At 44.0% G+C, this 15,263-nt stretch overlaps 1 protein-coding gene across 1 annotated transcript in view; it reads right to left on the bottom strand.

The window, feature by feature from the left end:
- Positions 1 to 10,301: 10,301 nt before the first annotated feature.
- Positions 10,302 to 15,263, bottom strand: part of NUAK1 (NUAK family kinase 1) — a 72,086-nt gene continuing 67,124 nt past the window's right edge. Inside the window, exon 7 of the mRNA XM_059402189.1 lies at positions 10,302 to 14,947. Within this exon, the coding sequence (XP_059258172.1) occupies positions 13,794 to 14,947 (1,154 nt within the window). The 3' untranslated portion in view covers positions 10,302 to 13,793. The remainder of the gene's footprint in view (positions 14,948 to 15,263) is intronic.

Below are 15,263 nucleotides of genomic sequence, written 5' to 3'. Positions count from 1 at the left end.
TCTCCAAGCTTCCATTTCCTCAGTGGTATTAAGTTTACTTCCAGGGATGATTGAGAGGTGGCTCGGAGGACAAGAGGAGTGTGTTGAGGTGGGGGGGGGGGGGGCTGAAATCTACAAAACACTCCTCACCTTTCTTGCTGTTATAACCCCCCAGACCAAAGAAGGCGAGAGTCAGATTCTGAGGCAGCTTGGTGTGAGGCAAAAGCTCTGTCTCTCTCTGTCTCTTTTCTCGTGAGCATTCCCTTGCCTTCGCATCCTGTCCTGTTGCCCGAGGGGCCTGTGCTGTTCTCCATTCTTACTTCCAGTTCACACTTAATAAATATCTCCTGAAACATTAACAGCTGCCTAAGGTTTAGCTGACAATGGCTTCATGTGTGGATTCATCCCAAGGGTACTGGTATTTGTTTTGATAGGGAAAGAGGCCCTAACTTCTCTCCTTAATCACTCAGAAGCTCCCCCAGAGTCCAGGGAGACATCCCTAAAATGTCACCACCTGGGCCCTTCCCACAAGATCATGTTGAAGGTTTGGGAGAGTGAGTGAAGAAAGGGGAAAAATAGCAAAAAAAAAAAAAAAAAAAAAAAAAAAACCTTTAGGAGTTTCTTCTTCTTTCCCAATGTGAAGAGAAGCCTAGTGCCTGGAAAGTAGTCAGTGTTTCACAGATAAGCATGAATGGGGGGCGCCTGGGTGGCTCCGCTGTTAAGCGTCTGCCTTCAGTTCAGGTCATGATCCCCGGGGTCCTGGAATCGAGCCCTGTATCAGGCTTTCTGCTAAGTGGTGAAGCCTGCTTCTTCCTCTCCCACTCCCCCTGCTTGTGTTTCCTCTCTCACTGTGTCTCTCTCTCCCTCTCTGTCAAATAAATAAATAAATCTTTTTTAAAAAGTGAATAGATAAATAAATGATAAAATTAGTGAATGAGTCCGTAAATAAAGGAAGAGTTGCCCCATACTTTCTCCACTCACTCCCCAAGGAAAAAATAAATGAAATCTCACTTTGGCAGGGCACCTCTGAGAAGTAGCCTAACTATAAGAGCACACTCCCCAGCTAATCCTTTTTACTGAAATTAATAGCAAGCAGATACCCAATTTACGTTTTACTGATTGGGTTTTTACCTGACTTCTTTCTGGTCTGTGATTGGGCAAATGGCTTAATTTCAACTTTTACTTCTATCCATGAAGGAGAAACTCCTATGAAATGTCCCTTGCTCCCATAATAAATACAAAATACAAGACAGAACAGATTATATGAAACAATTGCTGTTTCAGGCAACAAGCAATATAGAACTACGACCCTCAATAGAGAAGAGAAAACAAGGCAAACCCTCCAATTGCACCACGTTAACCTAGGAGCAGTTTCTGGTGAAAATCTTCTCACCAGAGGGAGGAACCCAAACAGATCATGGAGGCCAAGGGCAGCCAGATTTGGGGGCACAAAGCACTGGAAAGGAGGGCACTATGCAAAGAGCTCCAGAAATCTGCATAGGGACACTCTGAGCCTTTAGCTAAATACTAATCTGCTCATGTATAAGGAGAAAACGCATGAAGCTGGGCAAAAAAGGAGATCAGAAGAGAGAGAGAGAGAGAACTATCGATCACTGGGGAGCTGCAAGCTGAATAATTCTCAGAACTCACCCAGGGCTGGAAATATTCAAGTTCCCACCAAGTAGAGTACAGAGACATTGCTGAATGCATATGTATACCAAATGGAACTTTGAGGGATGAGAAACACAATATATGAAATATAATTTCACTGGATAGAATTAAGAGCATATTAAACACTACCAAAGAGAAGATTAGTGAATTTGAAGACAGACCAAGAAAAAAAAAATCTGAAACAAAGCACAAAGAGAAAAAAAGACTGATTAATGTCAACAGCCTTATTTATTATCAAAATTATCAACAATATTAAGTGGTCTAACATGTATGTAATTGGAGTTCCAGAAGGAGAGGAATAAATATTGAAAGTATTTGAATACACAATGGCAAGTTTAAAAATCCAAATTTTGGTGAAATGTATAAACTTAAAAATGTAAGGTCAGTGAACCCAAAGAAGGGTAAAGGCACAAAAAAACACATCAAGGGAAAAAAAATAATCAAATTGCCAAAGAAAAAAATGATAAATAGAAAGTATTAGTATAAAAAAATGTTCACACAGAGAACAAAGAGGAAAATTATCAGGGACTTCTCATCAGAAACTACCCAAACCAGAACATAGTCGAGCAGTAACTTTGAGGAACAAGAGAAATAAAGTTTATCACCTAAGGTGTTATAACCAGACAAAATATCTTTCCAAAATGAAGTCAAAACAAAACTTTTTATTTCAAACAAACAAAAGCTTAGAGAGGTTGTCACCAGCTGACCTTTACTACAAGAAAATGTTAATGAAAGTTCTCTATGAAGTAGAAGAATGACGGACAGCTTAGAGCACAGAGGCCTGAAAACACAGCAAACATACAGTTATGCATAAATATGAAAAATATTATTTGGTTTTCAATTTTTTTTAAAGAAAGGTGGATTTTTAAAAAGATTTTATTTATTTATTTATGAGAAAGAAAGAGCACAAGTAGAGGGAGAGGCAGGCAGAGGGAGAAGAAGGCTCCCAACTGAGCAAGGAGCCCAATTTGGGGTTTGATTCCAGGGATCATGCCTGAGCAGAAGATGGTTGCTTAACCGAGACAACCAGGCCTCCCTGGTTTTCAACATTTAAGATAATTCAATTTTTCTCTTATTTAAAAGATCATCTTAAGGTCATTTAAAACCAAAATGGCAATAATGTATAGTCTTTTCAACAAACTGCACTCCAACAACTAAAGATCTGTATGTTAAAAAAAAAAAATGAAACTCAACTTTTTTCCCACATGGTAAACAAAAATTACTTCAAAGTGGATCATACACCTAAGTGTAAAATATTAAATGTAAAGCTACTAGAAGAAAATGGAGGAAATCAGTACAACCTGAGTATAGGCAAAAATTTCTTAGGATATGAAAAGCACAAACCATTAAGTATTTGATGAAACGGATTTTGTCAAGACTTAAAGTGTGTGCTTTTCAAATCATTCTGTGAAAAAATAAAAAGACAAACCCCACAGAATGGGAAAAAAATATTTGCAAATATATATCTCACAAAAGCCTCTGTCTAATATATATGAAGAACTCTCACAGTGAGATAATATGATAATATGATGATATGATGTGATGAAATGATATGAAGATGATCAATCCAATTGATCGTATGAATAATATGATATGAATCATACGAAGATGATCAGGGGCACCTGGGTGGCTCAGGGGGTTAAAGCCTCTGCCTTAGGCTCAGGTCATGATCCCAGGGTCCTGGGATCCAGCCCCGCATTGGGCTCTCTACTCTGGAGCCTGCTTCCTCCTTCCTCTCTGCCTGCTTCTCTGCCTACTTGTGATCTCTGTCTGTCAAATAAATAAAATCTTTTAAAAAAAAATACAAAGATGATCAAACCAATTTCTAAAGTGGTGGACAAAATATTGGGGAGACACTTCACAAAAAGAAGATATTCAGTCCAAAAACACATGAAAAGATATTCACTATCATCAGCCATCAGGAAAATTCACATTAAAACTATAAAGAGATACTACAAACTCACTAAATGACTAAAATTTAAAAGTCTGACACGGCCTAGTGCCAGAATGTATGGGGAACAAATGGAACTCTCCCCTGTATGTGTTTGGTGATAATGTCAAATGGTACAAACACTATGGGAAACTCTCTGGTTCTTTTAAAGTTAACATCCATGTAGAATATAACCCAGCCGTTCCACTCCTAGGTGTTTACTCAAGAAAATGCTAACATATGTCCACATAAGGATTTTCACACAGATGTTGAGAGAAACCTTCTTTTAATATCAAGTTGTAGTGTGTTCATACAATGGAACAGCACGTTGCCATAAAAAAGAATGAACGACAGCTACTTGTAACCACACGGATGGATCTCAAAAGTACTGTGCTGGATGAAAGAAGCTAGACACAAAGGAATACATGCCATATGCTTTCATTTGTATGAAGTCGTGTCAGGAGGCAGGCTTCTAGTTGACCCGAGACCAAAGCTGCGGAGGATGGACAAACCGGGAAGAGGCACTAGAAAGACTCTTGGATGGTGAAAATGTCCTAGATCTTCACTGTGGTGGTGGTCACAGGCACAAACTCCCCAAAACCAAACTCATGTATATTTTATTATATGTAAATTGTGCCTCAATAAGGTTTATTTTTAAAAAGACACCTTTTTCATAATTATGTGGATAATGGAATCATAACCCCTAGACCTCTAAGTTGTAGTGTTGAAGAGAGAAGGAAAAGGCGTCCAAAATACAGTAAATGCCAGGATAGAAAGTGAGGGTTTTTTTCCTGTCCAAAATGATCTCTCAGGAAAGAGATGGTCGCCTATTGTGCTGGTCACCTGGCATTTCCACTGTCCCAGATTTGGACTGCATTGCCCTGTCCCTCTTCAAAGGATTGCATTTCCTGTCCCTCTTCAATGACGGGATACGTCTGTGTGACTTGCGCAGTCCCATGAGACCTGAGCCCCACACCATGTTATCACTTCCAGTGGAAATGTGAAGAGCCAGGATACATTTCCCCCACACTCCCTTTGCACTGGTGCACTGGACACAGAAGCACATTTCCAGATGCTCTCTCATTAGCTCCAACTTAGCCCCATGGGAGGCAGCATCCCATGATTCCGGATCCCAAAAGTATCTGAGCATGTGCTTATGAGTTGCTTCTCTGAACAGGGGAGTCAATGTTTCCCAAGCATCCATGACTTTCCTTTATCACCACGGTGCCCAGAGTTACATGTTTATGAGAAGCCATCTCAGCAGCTTCCACTGCCAGGAACCATCTGTACCTCATAGGGATGGAACCCACAAGCATGAGCTCTTAGTTGCTGACCAGCAGGCCTGGTCCAGAGGTTTGCATCTGGTCTTCTGCTCTGCACACATTCTTCTGTCTGGGCGCCAAAGTCCAATGGCTGAAGCTTCTGGAATACTCCAGAAACATCAGATGTTTCTCAGCTTCAGTGATTCATGAATTCCTACTTGAAGGACTTTTTCAGAGTAGCTATATTTTTGGAGCCCCTTTTCTCCAGCTGACTCGAAAATGAGCTCTTTTCCACCCTCAGTTTCATCTGACAGTGAGGTGTTCCTCTGGAAATTGGATTTGAGGCCATGCCTGTATCCTCCCTCTGCTCTTGGCTTTGAAGACATGGCAATGTTCTGTTTTTGTGATGAAGTTGTTGCAATGCTGGATGCCAGGGAGGTCCCTACAGCCAGCCTGCAATCCTGTGTTTCCATATGGCTCCAGAGCAGTAGACTGGCTATGATCTCGATGCTTTGAACTCTCAGTACCCAGAAGTGGGTCTCCCCTGAGACCCATCAGCACAGGAAAGAGTGTGTAGAGCACAGTTAGGTGTGTGTAAGTACACAGCTTTGGACAGAAGAAACCCAGCCACTGGAGCCTTACTGCCCCACAGCATGTGCTCAGGATGGAGAAAGACTCATTCCTCCATCCCATTCCACTCTAGAGGAGTTAAGAAACCTGAACCAACTCTATTTATTTTATCTACTGAGACTGAATCTTCTAGAACCTGATACCATATTTGTTTTGGACAATGCATTGACTTGGGTAAATGTCATCATCCTTGATGGTGTTCACAGCTCCTGCAGGAAAATGTCATTTCCATGGACAAGGATGGTGTACAAGATGGGGCTTATGATCAAGGAGTCTGACTTAAGGATTATTCCAGGGGCACAATGGAACAGTTAAGAGCTTGGGCTCAGAAGCTGGTCTGTCAGGCTTGTATTTGAATCCAGCTCCACATTTAATAGTTGCACCCAACTATTAAACTTCAGCGAGATACTGCACATTCCTAACACTGTTCCCTCGTCTATAAAAATAGAAATCAGGGAATATTAAAACATGAAAGGAGCATTAGAAGAGAGGCCGCATGTAAGGGGTAAGTCCACTGTCCGCAGCTCAGTAAATGCTCAGGTAATATCTGTTGATATTATGCTGCCCTTCCCTGTGGGAAGCAGAGAGAAGCTATGACAGAGCCATTGTGATGTGTCCATCTGACTCCATTATATTTTCCACTTTTTAAGTCCTACAGACTTGAAGACTTCCCAGGAAGTCAGGTTGGTGTCAGGGGATTGAGTTGTGGCCAGTGGGAGGAGGGTATATGTGATATACCCACATTCAGGTCCGACCCTTGAAAGGTGCTCGCTGGTGCTCTCTCTATCTCTCATTTGCACAGCTAGAAACAGAGGGCCCCAAGGTGGCAGGCTCACGGGATGGAGGAAGCTTATATCCCTGAGGGCCTGTGCAGAGAAGACATGACAAAGATAGCTGCCCAATGCGTGCTAGACTTGGTGATAGTGAGAAATAATCATTGATCACATTGAGCCACTGCCATTTCAGGGCTTGTTATTTTAGCAAGCTAGTTACTTTAACAAAGAGCCTATCCAGACTACTACACACATGAAAACTAGCACGGTTAGTGGATGGGGAAACCAGCAGTTCAAGACACAATGCATCTTCCCGGTCAGGTGGAGATGAACACCATAAATTTTTCATCACTAGAACAAAAATTGGCACAATATTTTAAAAATTGATTGCTCATTTTCCCCACAAGCCCCCACTGGAACCAGACAGTTGTGACAGCTTGGGGCAGGTTTTGTGACATGAAAACCTTAGTCTGCATTTTCTGGTCTTCATAGAGCACCACAGCTACTCCACTTTCATACCCCAAGCTTCGCAGCTTCACATCTTCGCACGATTCTGTGGATTAAAAACATCTTCTCCATAAATTTCAATAAATTGTCAGTGAATTTCTGCTGTGGAAACATATTCTTATTTAAAATTGCACGTCATGGCATGTATCTCATCTGGGGACCACCTGTCAAAGGAAGCGGTCATTGTAATTAAGGGTACACGACGTCCTAAATGATCATAGCCAGTCCACATGAGAACTTGGCCACATATGTTTAGCAAAGTACCACCTTCCCTGAACCGTGGTTGCCCTATGCCAACAGACCCACAAATTAACCCCATAAAGCTCTGTTTTGAAGAACCCAGGGCCTTGGCATATACAGTTCCCTTTGCCTGGAATACTCACTCTTCATACAGCTAGTTCTTCAAATCTCTACCCAAATGTTACCTCTCCAGAGATGGCTACCCTGACTACTCTTGCTGTAAGAGGTACCTTCTCCCTTAATTCTCTATCTCTGCACCCTATCCATTTCCTTCATACCACTTACTATAATCTGTAATTTTGGGGGAGGGGTTATTAGTTTGTTTATTGTCCATTTTCTCACTAGATCTAAGTAACCATGAAATCTACCTTATTTCTAAAATTCAAGGTGTATGAGCTAATAAAAACCTTTTAGTGTTTAAACCAGTTCCAGCTGGTTATTATTACAATAAATTTGACAACTAAAATCTTCTTAATGAACGTATTTGCTTTCTATATTGTTAACATTTATATATATAAAATATAATATAATAATGTTATATATTATAATTATATATTATATATTACATATTACATATTATAATTATATATAATATAATATGTATAATATAATATATATTTATATATAATATAATAACTATATAATATTATATAACAATATTATATAATATAATATTATGTGATAATATTATACTATATATAAATATATATTATATATAAATAAAATAAAATATATTAATATATAATATATATTAATAATATAATATAACAATTTTATATTGTTGTCTTCCCTGACACTATCAGTATAAATTAGAAATCCTCTGATGTCAGAACACTTGGATGGCTCAGTCCATTAAACATCTGACCCTTGATCTCAGCTCAGACCTTAATCTCAGGATCATGAGTTCAAGCCCCATGTTGGATTCCACTGCAGAGCATGAAGCTTACTTAAAAAAGGAAAGAAAGAAAGAAAGAAAAGAAAAAAATTTTTTCTTTGTGTCAAGCCCTGTATTAGGTACTTTATTTTATTTAATTTTCACAATAACTCTGAAAGCCAGGGATTTTTTTTTTTAAGATTTTATTTATTTATTTGACAGACCGAGATCACAAGTAGGCAGAGAAGCAGGCAAGAGAGAGAGGAGGAAGCAGGCTCCCCGCTGAACAGAGAGCCTGATGCGGGGCTCGATCCTAGGACTCTGGGATCATGACCTGAGCTAAAGGCAGAGGCTTTAACCCACTGAGCCACGAGGTTCCCCTGAAAGCCGGGATTATTTAATGCTATTTTATAGGTGAGGAAATTGAGACCCAAAACGTGTAACTTTATTTCATTACCTCTGCCTCCCTTCTTTTGGATGAGCCGCCTCCGCGGACTTCCTGCGATTCTGAAGGCGCGGTCATTCAGGTATGCCAGGAGGGTGGGCACATGATCCAGGCAGGCCAATCAGAGCATCTCTCCATCTGGCCCCTACGATGAGGCAAGAAGAAGACACGAGAGCCCCAACAAAATCAATCATACTCCTTCCTTGGCACGTAAATGCTGGAATAGTGAGCATCCCTCCCTGACTCCAGGATCACATGCTAAAAAGACCTTGTAGTACTGCTACTACCAGAAGCTGTCTTGCTGCCATGTGGCGAGAGCCTGCCTAAGAATGAAACCCAGATCCAGGGAGAGTGGGTGCAAAGCAGGGCCTTGGCATCTCATGAAGCCTGGATCTAGCCGTGCCTGACTGAGACAGACCTTTACACTTCACAGTTACATGAAGCAGTAAATTTGTCTTGTTACTTAACATGGTCTGAGCTGGGTGTCTGCCACTCACCACTGAATAAGGATAAAGTGAGCGCCCTGTAGCAGCTCCATACATACTGTTCTCTGAGTCTTCCTCCATTGACCTCACCAACCTATCAGTTAGCAGGCACGCCATGACAATCCAGCTGCTCCTGTTACCTCCCTAACCTTTATATGTCAGTGGATGTTGCTCTGTAACGAAAGGATTATGGACTCCCATTCATAATGAGTTTTACACTCAAGGCATCTTCATATTAGTTCTCTCATCCCTTCTTTACAATAAAGGTAGCAATTCATGTACCCGTCAGACAGACGAGAAAACAGAGGCACAGAGACACAAAGCAGTTTGCCTCATTAGCTATCATTAAGTCCAAGTTGGAATTGAGAATCCTCCCATGGCAGCTCAGCTGCAGAGGCACGGAGAGAGGTCCTAATTCGGCAGGCCGCCTCAGAAACATCCATTCCCCAGCCCTCCACCTTATCAGGTATGAGGCCATTTTAGCCAAATTAGCTCCATGAGATTGGGTTGCCAGATAAAATACAGGAAGCCCAGTTAAACCTGAATTTCAGATAAATAATTTTTTTTTTTTTTTTTTTTTTTTTTAGTATAAGCATGACCCAAATATTGCATGGAACATACTTACACTAAAAAAAATCATCTATTGCTTAACTGGATGCCCTGTAGTTTTACCAGCTAAATGTGACAAGATGTATCAGATGTTCTCCCAGTAGACCAGATAAGGGGTTTAAGTTGCAATTTCTTTGCAAAGTCAGACTTCTTGCACGGATCCCCAAACACTGCTATTCAGCATAGAGCATGACTCTGTTTGATACTACAATAGGGTTTGATGTCATTTGCTATTGTGACTGGGATCCAGTCTTACCCTATTATTCATTCCTGTAAGAGCTTCCTAGAGGGTCTGTTCGTGCAAGGAATAATGGCAAAATGGGACTCCAGATGTCATTTTTATCAGTGACAGAGTAGTGGCTTTTCCCACTGGGAAATACGGCCCATTGATCTTGGACCCTGAGCAATCAGATTAGCAGTCTGGCCACCCTGAGAACAGAGGGGGTTGCTGAAGAAAGGCCAGGCAGAGGGAGCTGAGCCAGGAGGAGAGAGCATGACTGGGTATTAACCTTCCATGCTGTCTCTAGTCCAGTTTGAAGGAACCCATTCCATCGTCTCTTTTGGAACCAGAGAACGTGTACATTTGGAAGCTGTGGGGTAAACCAAACTGGGTCATAAAATCAGGGAGAAAGCTAGGCTACAAGAGGAGGAAGAGAGGAAAGCCAGTGTGCGAAGAGGAGCAGAAAAAAGGGCCTGTCGTTCCCTCGGCTCTGCCTTCTCCAGTTCTGGTTCCAGCTGCACCGCTAGCTGCATTTCTTTTTCCAAAAACTTCAAATAAATTCCCCCTTTGTGTATAAACTAGCTTGGGTGGGTTTCTGCTACATAAACGCGTTCTGTCACTTACTTGATTAAGTAAGAGGAAATCAACCAAATAAAGAAACAAGGTCCCAGTTCGGTTCAGTTCATTGCAATTTATTTAATTTAAAAATAAAAATGGAAACAAACAAACAAACAAAAAAAGAAAAACAAAACAAAAGTCAATTTCCAATGAAAATACAAACACTTTGGGTTGTTATCCAGCATTTTTCCCCCTGTAGGCTGTTCTGGGCTCAAACCAATCAAATGAACAAAAACCAATTTTGACTGGAGCCATAAAGCATGTTGCACCAATTAAATTACACCAATATATTATTATAATACCTTTGAAATGCCTTTCAGACCAATAAATAAAAAAAGACAAATTCAAATAAAAAAAGTCAACTTTTTATTACCAAAACAAAAAAAAAATAGAAATTAAATAAAAGTCACAACACGGATTTAAAAAAAAAAATGTGCAGTCAAGTTTCTCTCTCTCTCTCTCTCTCTCTCTCTTTTTTTTTTTTTCTTCTAGGAATGATACCATGCCAGTAAATCCCTACAGAACATTTCCAGTTTGGCAAAAAGCAGTCAGTTGATCATTCACATTTGTACTCAAGACAGCAGGCCAGGGCGACACTCCCCTGAATTTCCCCCTGAAAAGTGCTCCCCATCATCCAAAGAAGCAGCACCTTATAACAGGGATGGAAAGTTAGGGAGCACTTAGCATTTTCATTTCGCCTAGGGTCTTGAAGCACTTCCTGAAAACTGATCATGCCTTAAAATTTACCTGTAAAAAGAAGTATAATTCTACTCCTTTGGCAAATGTGTAAACTAAGACATGGCAAGGCCAAAAGAGGCCAGGAAAGGACCAGGAGAGCTGACATGGAATCTCCCGCTTGGTCCACCAGGTCATAAAAGTGTCTCTCACTTGTAATTCCATGGAAATGAATCACGCAGGACTTCCTTGTTCGGGGATTGGCCGGTAGGGATGATAGGACTTAATCAGGAAGCAGGGAGCTGCGTGTCAGGGTTTTTCTATTCCAGGTTTTTCCTTGAAAGGACAGAGTCAACACAGCATGTAGAATCAAAAGGTGTTAGCAGAATGTCACAAGCAGGCAGGGGGCCTGAGAGATGGGCTACCCCACCCCTCCAGTCCTCATTAAAGGGAAAACTTAGCCGCCCAAACACTGCAGGTGTCTCAAGCCACCAGCTAGTTAGCAGCACACCAGGACTCAACTCAGACCCTTTGCCTCTGAGTGGAGGACGGTCTTTGTCACAATCCACGATCTGGGTTGATGGACAAAAGAGAACATGCATGTGGGGGGAGGGGTTTCGGGGGAAAGGGGAGAAGTAGAATGATTTTCCTTAATAGTGTCATTGTAGAAGGATGGAAAATACTAAACGGACACAATCACTTGGCAAAAGGAAAAAAATGTCTCACCAAGTAGATAGGTGTTAAACCTTAGGCATATTGACAGCAACCAACGAGGCCAGCTGCCATGCATGCGGGACCAGCAGTGTGGCCATACAGGCTGTCCAGAACAGATTACACAAATGAGACAAGGAATGGGAAGCTTGGAGGCTGCAGGATGCCCTCCATGCACCCACACTTCCCACACACACAATTGGCTATCTACAGATTTTTTTTTTTTTTCCCTTTGAACCTATACTGGAGCTCAGGAAGGAGGTATAATTGAATGAAAGACACCAGAGAAGCTTCCCATAACACACCATCCAGGTGGACCTGAAGGCATGCACAAGCCACACCACCAGAGCTGGTGGCAAGGGGAGAAATGGAGCCATCTTCTTAGGGCAGTTTTACTCCAAAGAATGTTCTCAGTGCCTTACGGTGAATTCTTTTGCATTCTCCCTATAAACTACATCTGTTGGTTTTCCCAAAAATACCCCTCAAGACTAGTCCTCCTTGTATGCCTTTGTGGCTAGTAGAGGCTGACCATCTTGAAACAAGCCTTTCCATTTGCATAGCCAGTAGGATCTGAAGTCATCTCAAATTCCCCCATGAGACATTACTTCCAAACCCAGTATCTGAAGATGTCCCATTGTGGGACTGACATCTTATCACCTGTAATCTGGGTGTCTAGATGTTAAATACCTAGTTATATTACTTTTTATGATAAGAGTCTTGCTATACCTCTTTTCTGCCTCCTCCAGAACCATCTGGATGGCTTCTTGGGACATGTTCCCTCTTCTGTATGCTTCCTCCCAACCCACTCTGCTCTTTCAACACCTTATTTATTTGAATGGGTGGAACTTTCTTTTCCCCCAAAGTCTAGGACTTCAAACCCATGACAGAATCCCTAGATACAGGGGGAGCACCTTATACCTACCTTTCTTTTCCTCATCCAAATATCCCACCTACACACTAACTCCCTAGAAGCAAACTCGCCCGCCTCTGCGGATGCTACACTTGGTGGATGGGAAAACCATTTGCTAGTAGTAAACAGGGTAAATCGTTGAGCCAGTTATTCCTTTGGAGACTGTGGACAGCGTCACATCCAATTCATGCAGGTGAGAATCCAAGAGGCAGCATTCCAGTTAATAATGAGATGTTAAAGAAATCGACAAATTGCCCTCTTGCTGGTGTGGACCAATTTTCATTCATCTGCCCAAAGACCTCAGAGGGTCCCAAGTTCTGTTACACACCAGAGTTTTGATCTCTGACATCCTCCTCCTTCTCCCTGACCACCCTTGGGAGGTTGTGCTAAAGAGCAAGGCAGACATTGGGAAAGAAGTGGGAAACAGCAAGAAGCCCAAAAATCACCACGGGCTGACTCTTAAACCTTAGCAGTGTTCAGAGCATTCTCTCCCTGCCCAAGGCCCTGTCTTTCATTCCAGGTAGAGTAGCAAATTAACAAAGGACCCACTAGAGGCATGAAAGACAAGCATAGATCCCACAGGATGCCTCAACCCAACACTTTCAGGGCTTAGCCATGTCAGGGATGGCAACCACATGGCATGGATGTTACTGCTCCCCTTCCCATTCCCAAGGCAGCCTTTGCTATTCAATCACAGCACTCCTTCCCATGTGCCTAGGGTACTGGCACCAGCACACCCAGCAGCCACTACCAATCAATCACCGATTCAGGTTCAGGTGGCTGAAATCTACTTGTCTACCCCATGCAGTCAGACCAAGCCTGTTCACGTGAGGAGGGAAGAAGCAAGGTCTGAGCTCACCCCAGGCAGATGGCCCCAGTCTCTCTTGCCTTTCCTCCAGGAGTATTTGGACAACTTTTAGGTGTATGTTCCCTCTCCCATATGCTTCCTCCCCCCCTCCCTCTTAGTGCTGGCCAATACCACCTCGCCTGGACAGCTGGTCCTCTAGGAAGTGCCACAAAGTAAATGCCAATTAGGACCTAAAATCTGACTGGCAGTGGGCAGGACTGGCAGACAGCCCACTTCTCCCTTTCAGGTGCTGGCTCAAGGCTGCAAACTGGGCCAACCAAGACGGCACCGATCCTTCTTCAGTCTATTGTCATGGCCAGCAAAGAGGTAACCAGCTCACTAGCACAAGTCATCACTCCCACGGCTCCCCCAAACCCACCCACCACCCAGCCCCACACCCTGGGGAGCTAGTTAAGCTTGCTGCAGATCTCCAGAGCTTTCTTGTAGACCTGAGTCACATCGTCCATGTCCATGAGGAGGGAGAAGCTGCTGTCTCCCAGTCGGTTCCGGTACCGCTTCAGGTACTGGGGTCGGGGCCGGTTCTGGAGCCCCTCAAAGTCCTGGATCTGAAGGAAGTTCTCAGCAGAGACGCAGCTACGGATACGCTGGCGGGCAGGGCGATTCTCCTGCAAATCGAGCAAGTCAAAGGAGTCGCTGGACAGGACGCTGTCGTCACTGATGACGCTGGAGGGCCGGCTGTAGCTCCGGGAGAGGCCCTCGGCGGGGACGCCGGGCTCCAGCAAGGATTCCAGTGTGGGCATTTCAGGGCTGACGAGGGCCGGGTCCGTGGTCCCTGCTGAGTACTTGCTGCTGTGTTTCAAGATGCCCTTCCTGCGGCAGGAGAGGCCATGGGACGTCCCCCTGGCAGGGTCCGGGGGACTGGGGGAAGGCAGGCCACTGCCCAGCCCATCGTTCCCGTCCAACAGCTCCGAAGACTCACTGCGCTCTGGCGATGAGTAGTAACCTGACTCTCTCTGCTGGGTCTTCTTCAAGATGCCCTTCTTGGGCATCGTGGACGACTGCTTGGGGCTGAGCTTGCCCGGCCCCTCCGCCTCGGGGGAGCTTGGGAGGGGCACAGCGGTCCGGCCCAAGTCGGGCTCCATCTTGAAAGCAGAGGGTAAGGCAGGGCCCACGACACCCTCGATGAAGCCGGTGCTATGGGAGCGGTGTTCGCTGTTGCTCCGTTTCTTCAGGATCCCTTTGGGCCTCTTGGAACTCAGCTTGGATGGGCTCTCGGGCACCGAGTCCTGGCCAGACTGGACAAAATCGTTCTCTTTCTTGGACTTTTTCAGGGACCGCTGCCGTTCCAGCATGACCTCGGAGGCCCCGGGCTTGGCCAGGCCCTTGATCTTGGCCTCAGCCTCGGCCTGCAGCCCCGTGGAACGGTGGTGCCAGTCGATGATGCGAGCCAAGAGCGGCGACTCGGAGTTGGGGAGCGCATCGCAGTCACAGACGCTGCTCTTGTAGCCCCAGTTCACCCACCAGTGGTTGGCGATGTCCTCGATGGTGGCCCGGCGATCGGGGTTCACCATCAGCATCCACCGAATGAGGCCTCGGGCATCTGTAGCACAAGAGAAAGAGAATGATACATCACGCAAGCCTTTGGCCTTGATGGGGCTGACGCTGCTGGCGTGGGGTGACGTGCTCAAGCAAGTGGGAGACCTGGTCCTGCCACCCCAGGGAGCAGGAGCCAAAGTCTTCCAGACTGTCCCCGGAAAGCATCATCAGGACATGGAACCACAGGCTAGGGCATGGTCACCCTCTGGCATGTTTCTCCATGCAAAGGAATGTCCTAGAACTACCGAGCTCTCCGTCAACTCAGATCTTCATTAAATGGGGAAGGCTAGGTAACTGGAGCAGATTCCAGACCCGACCCC

The sequence above is a fragment of the Mustela nigripes genome, chromosome 6, assembly GCF_022355385.1.
Source record: "Mustela nigripes isolate SB6536 chromosome 6, MUSNIG.SB6536, whole genome shotgun sequence".
In the NCBI taxonomy this organism is placed as follows: domain Eukaryota; kingdom Metazoa; phylum Chordata; class Mammalia; order Carnivora; family Mustelidae; genus Mustela; species Mustela nigripes.
Note: the sequence above shows the minus strand (reverse complement) of the source record. Positions and strands in the feature narration are given on the sequence as shown.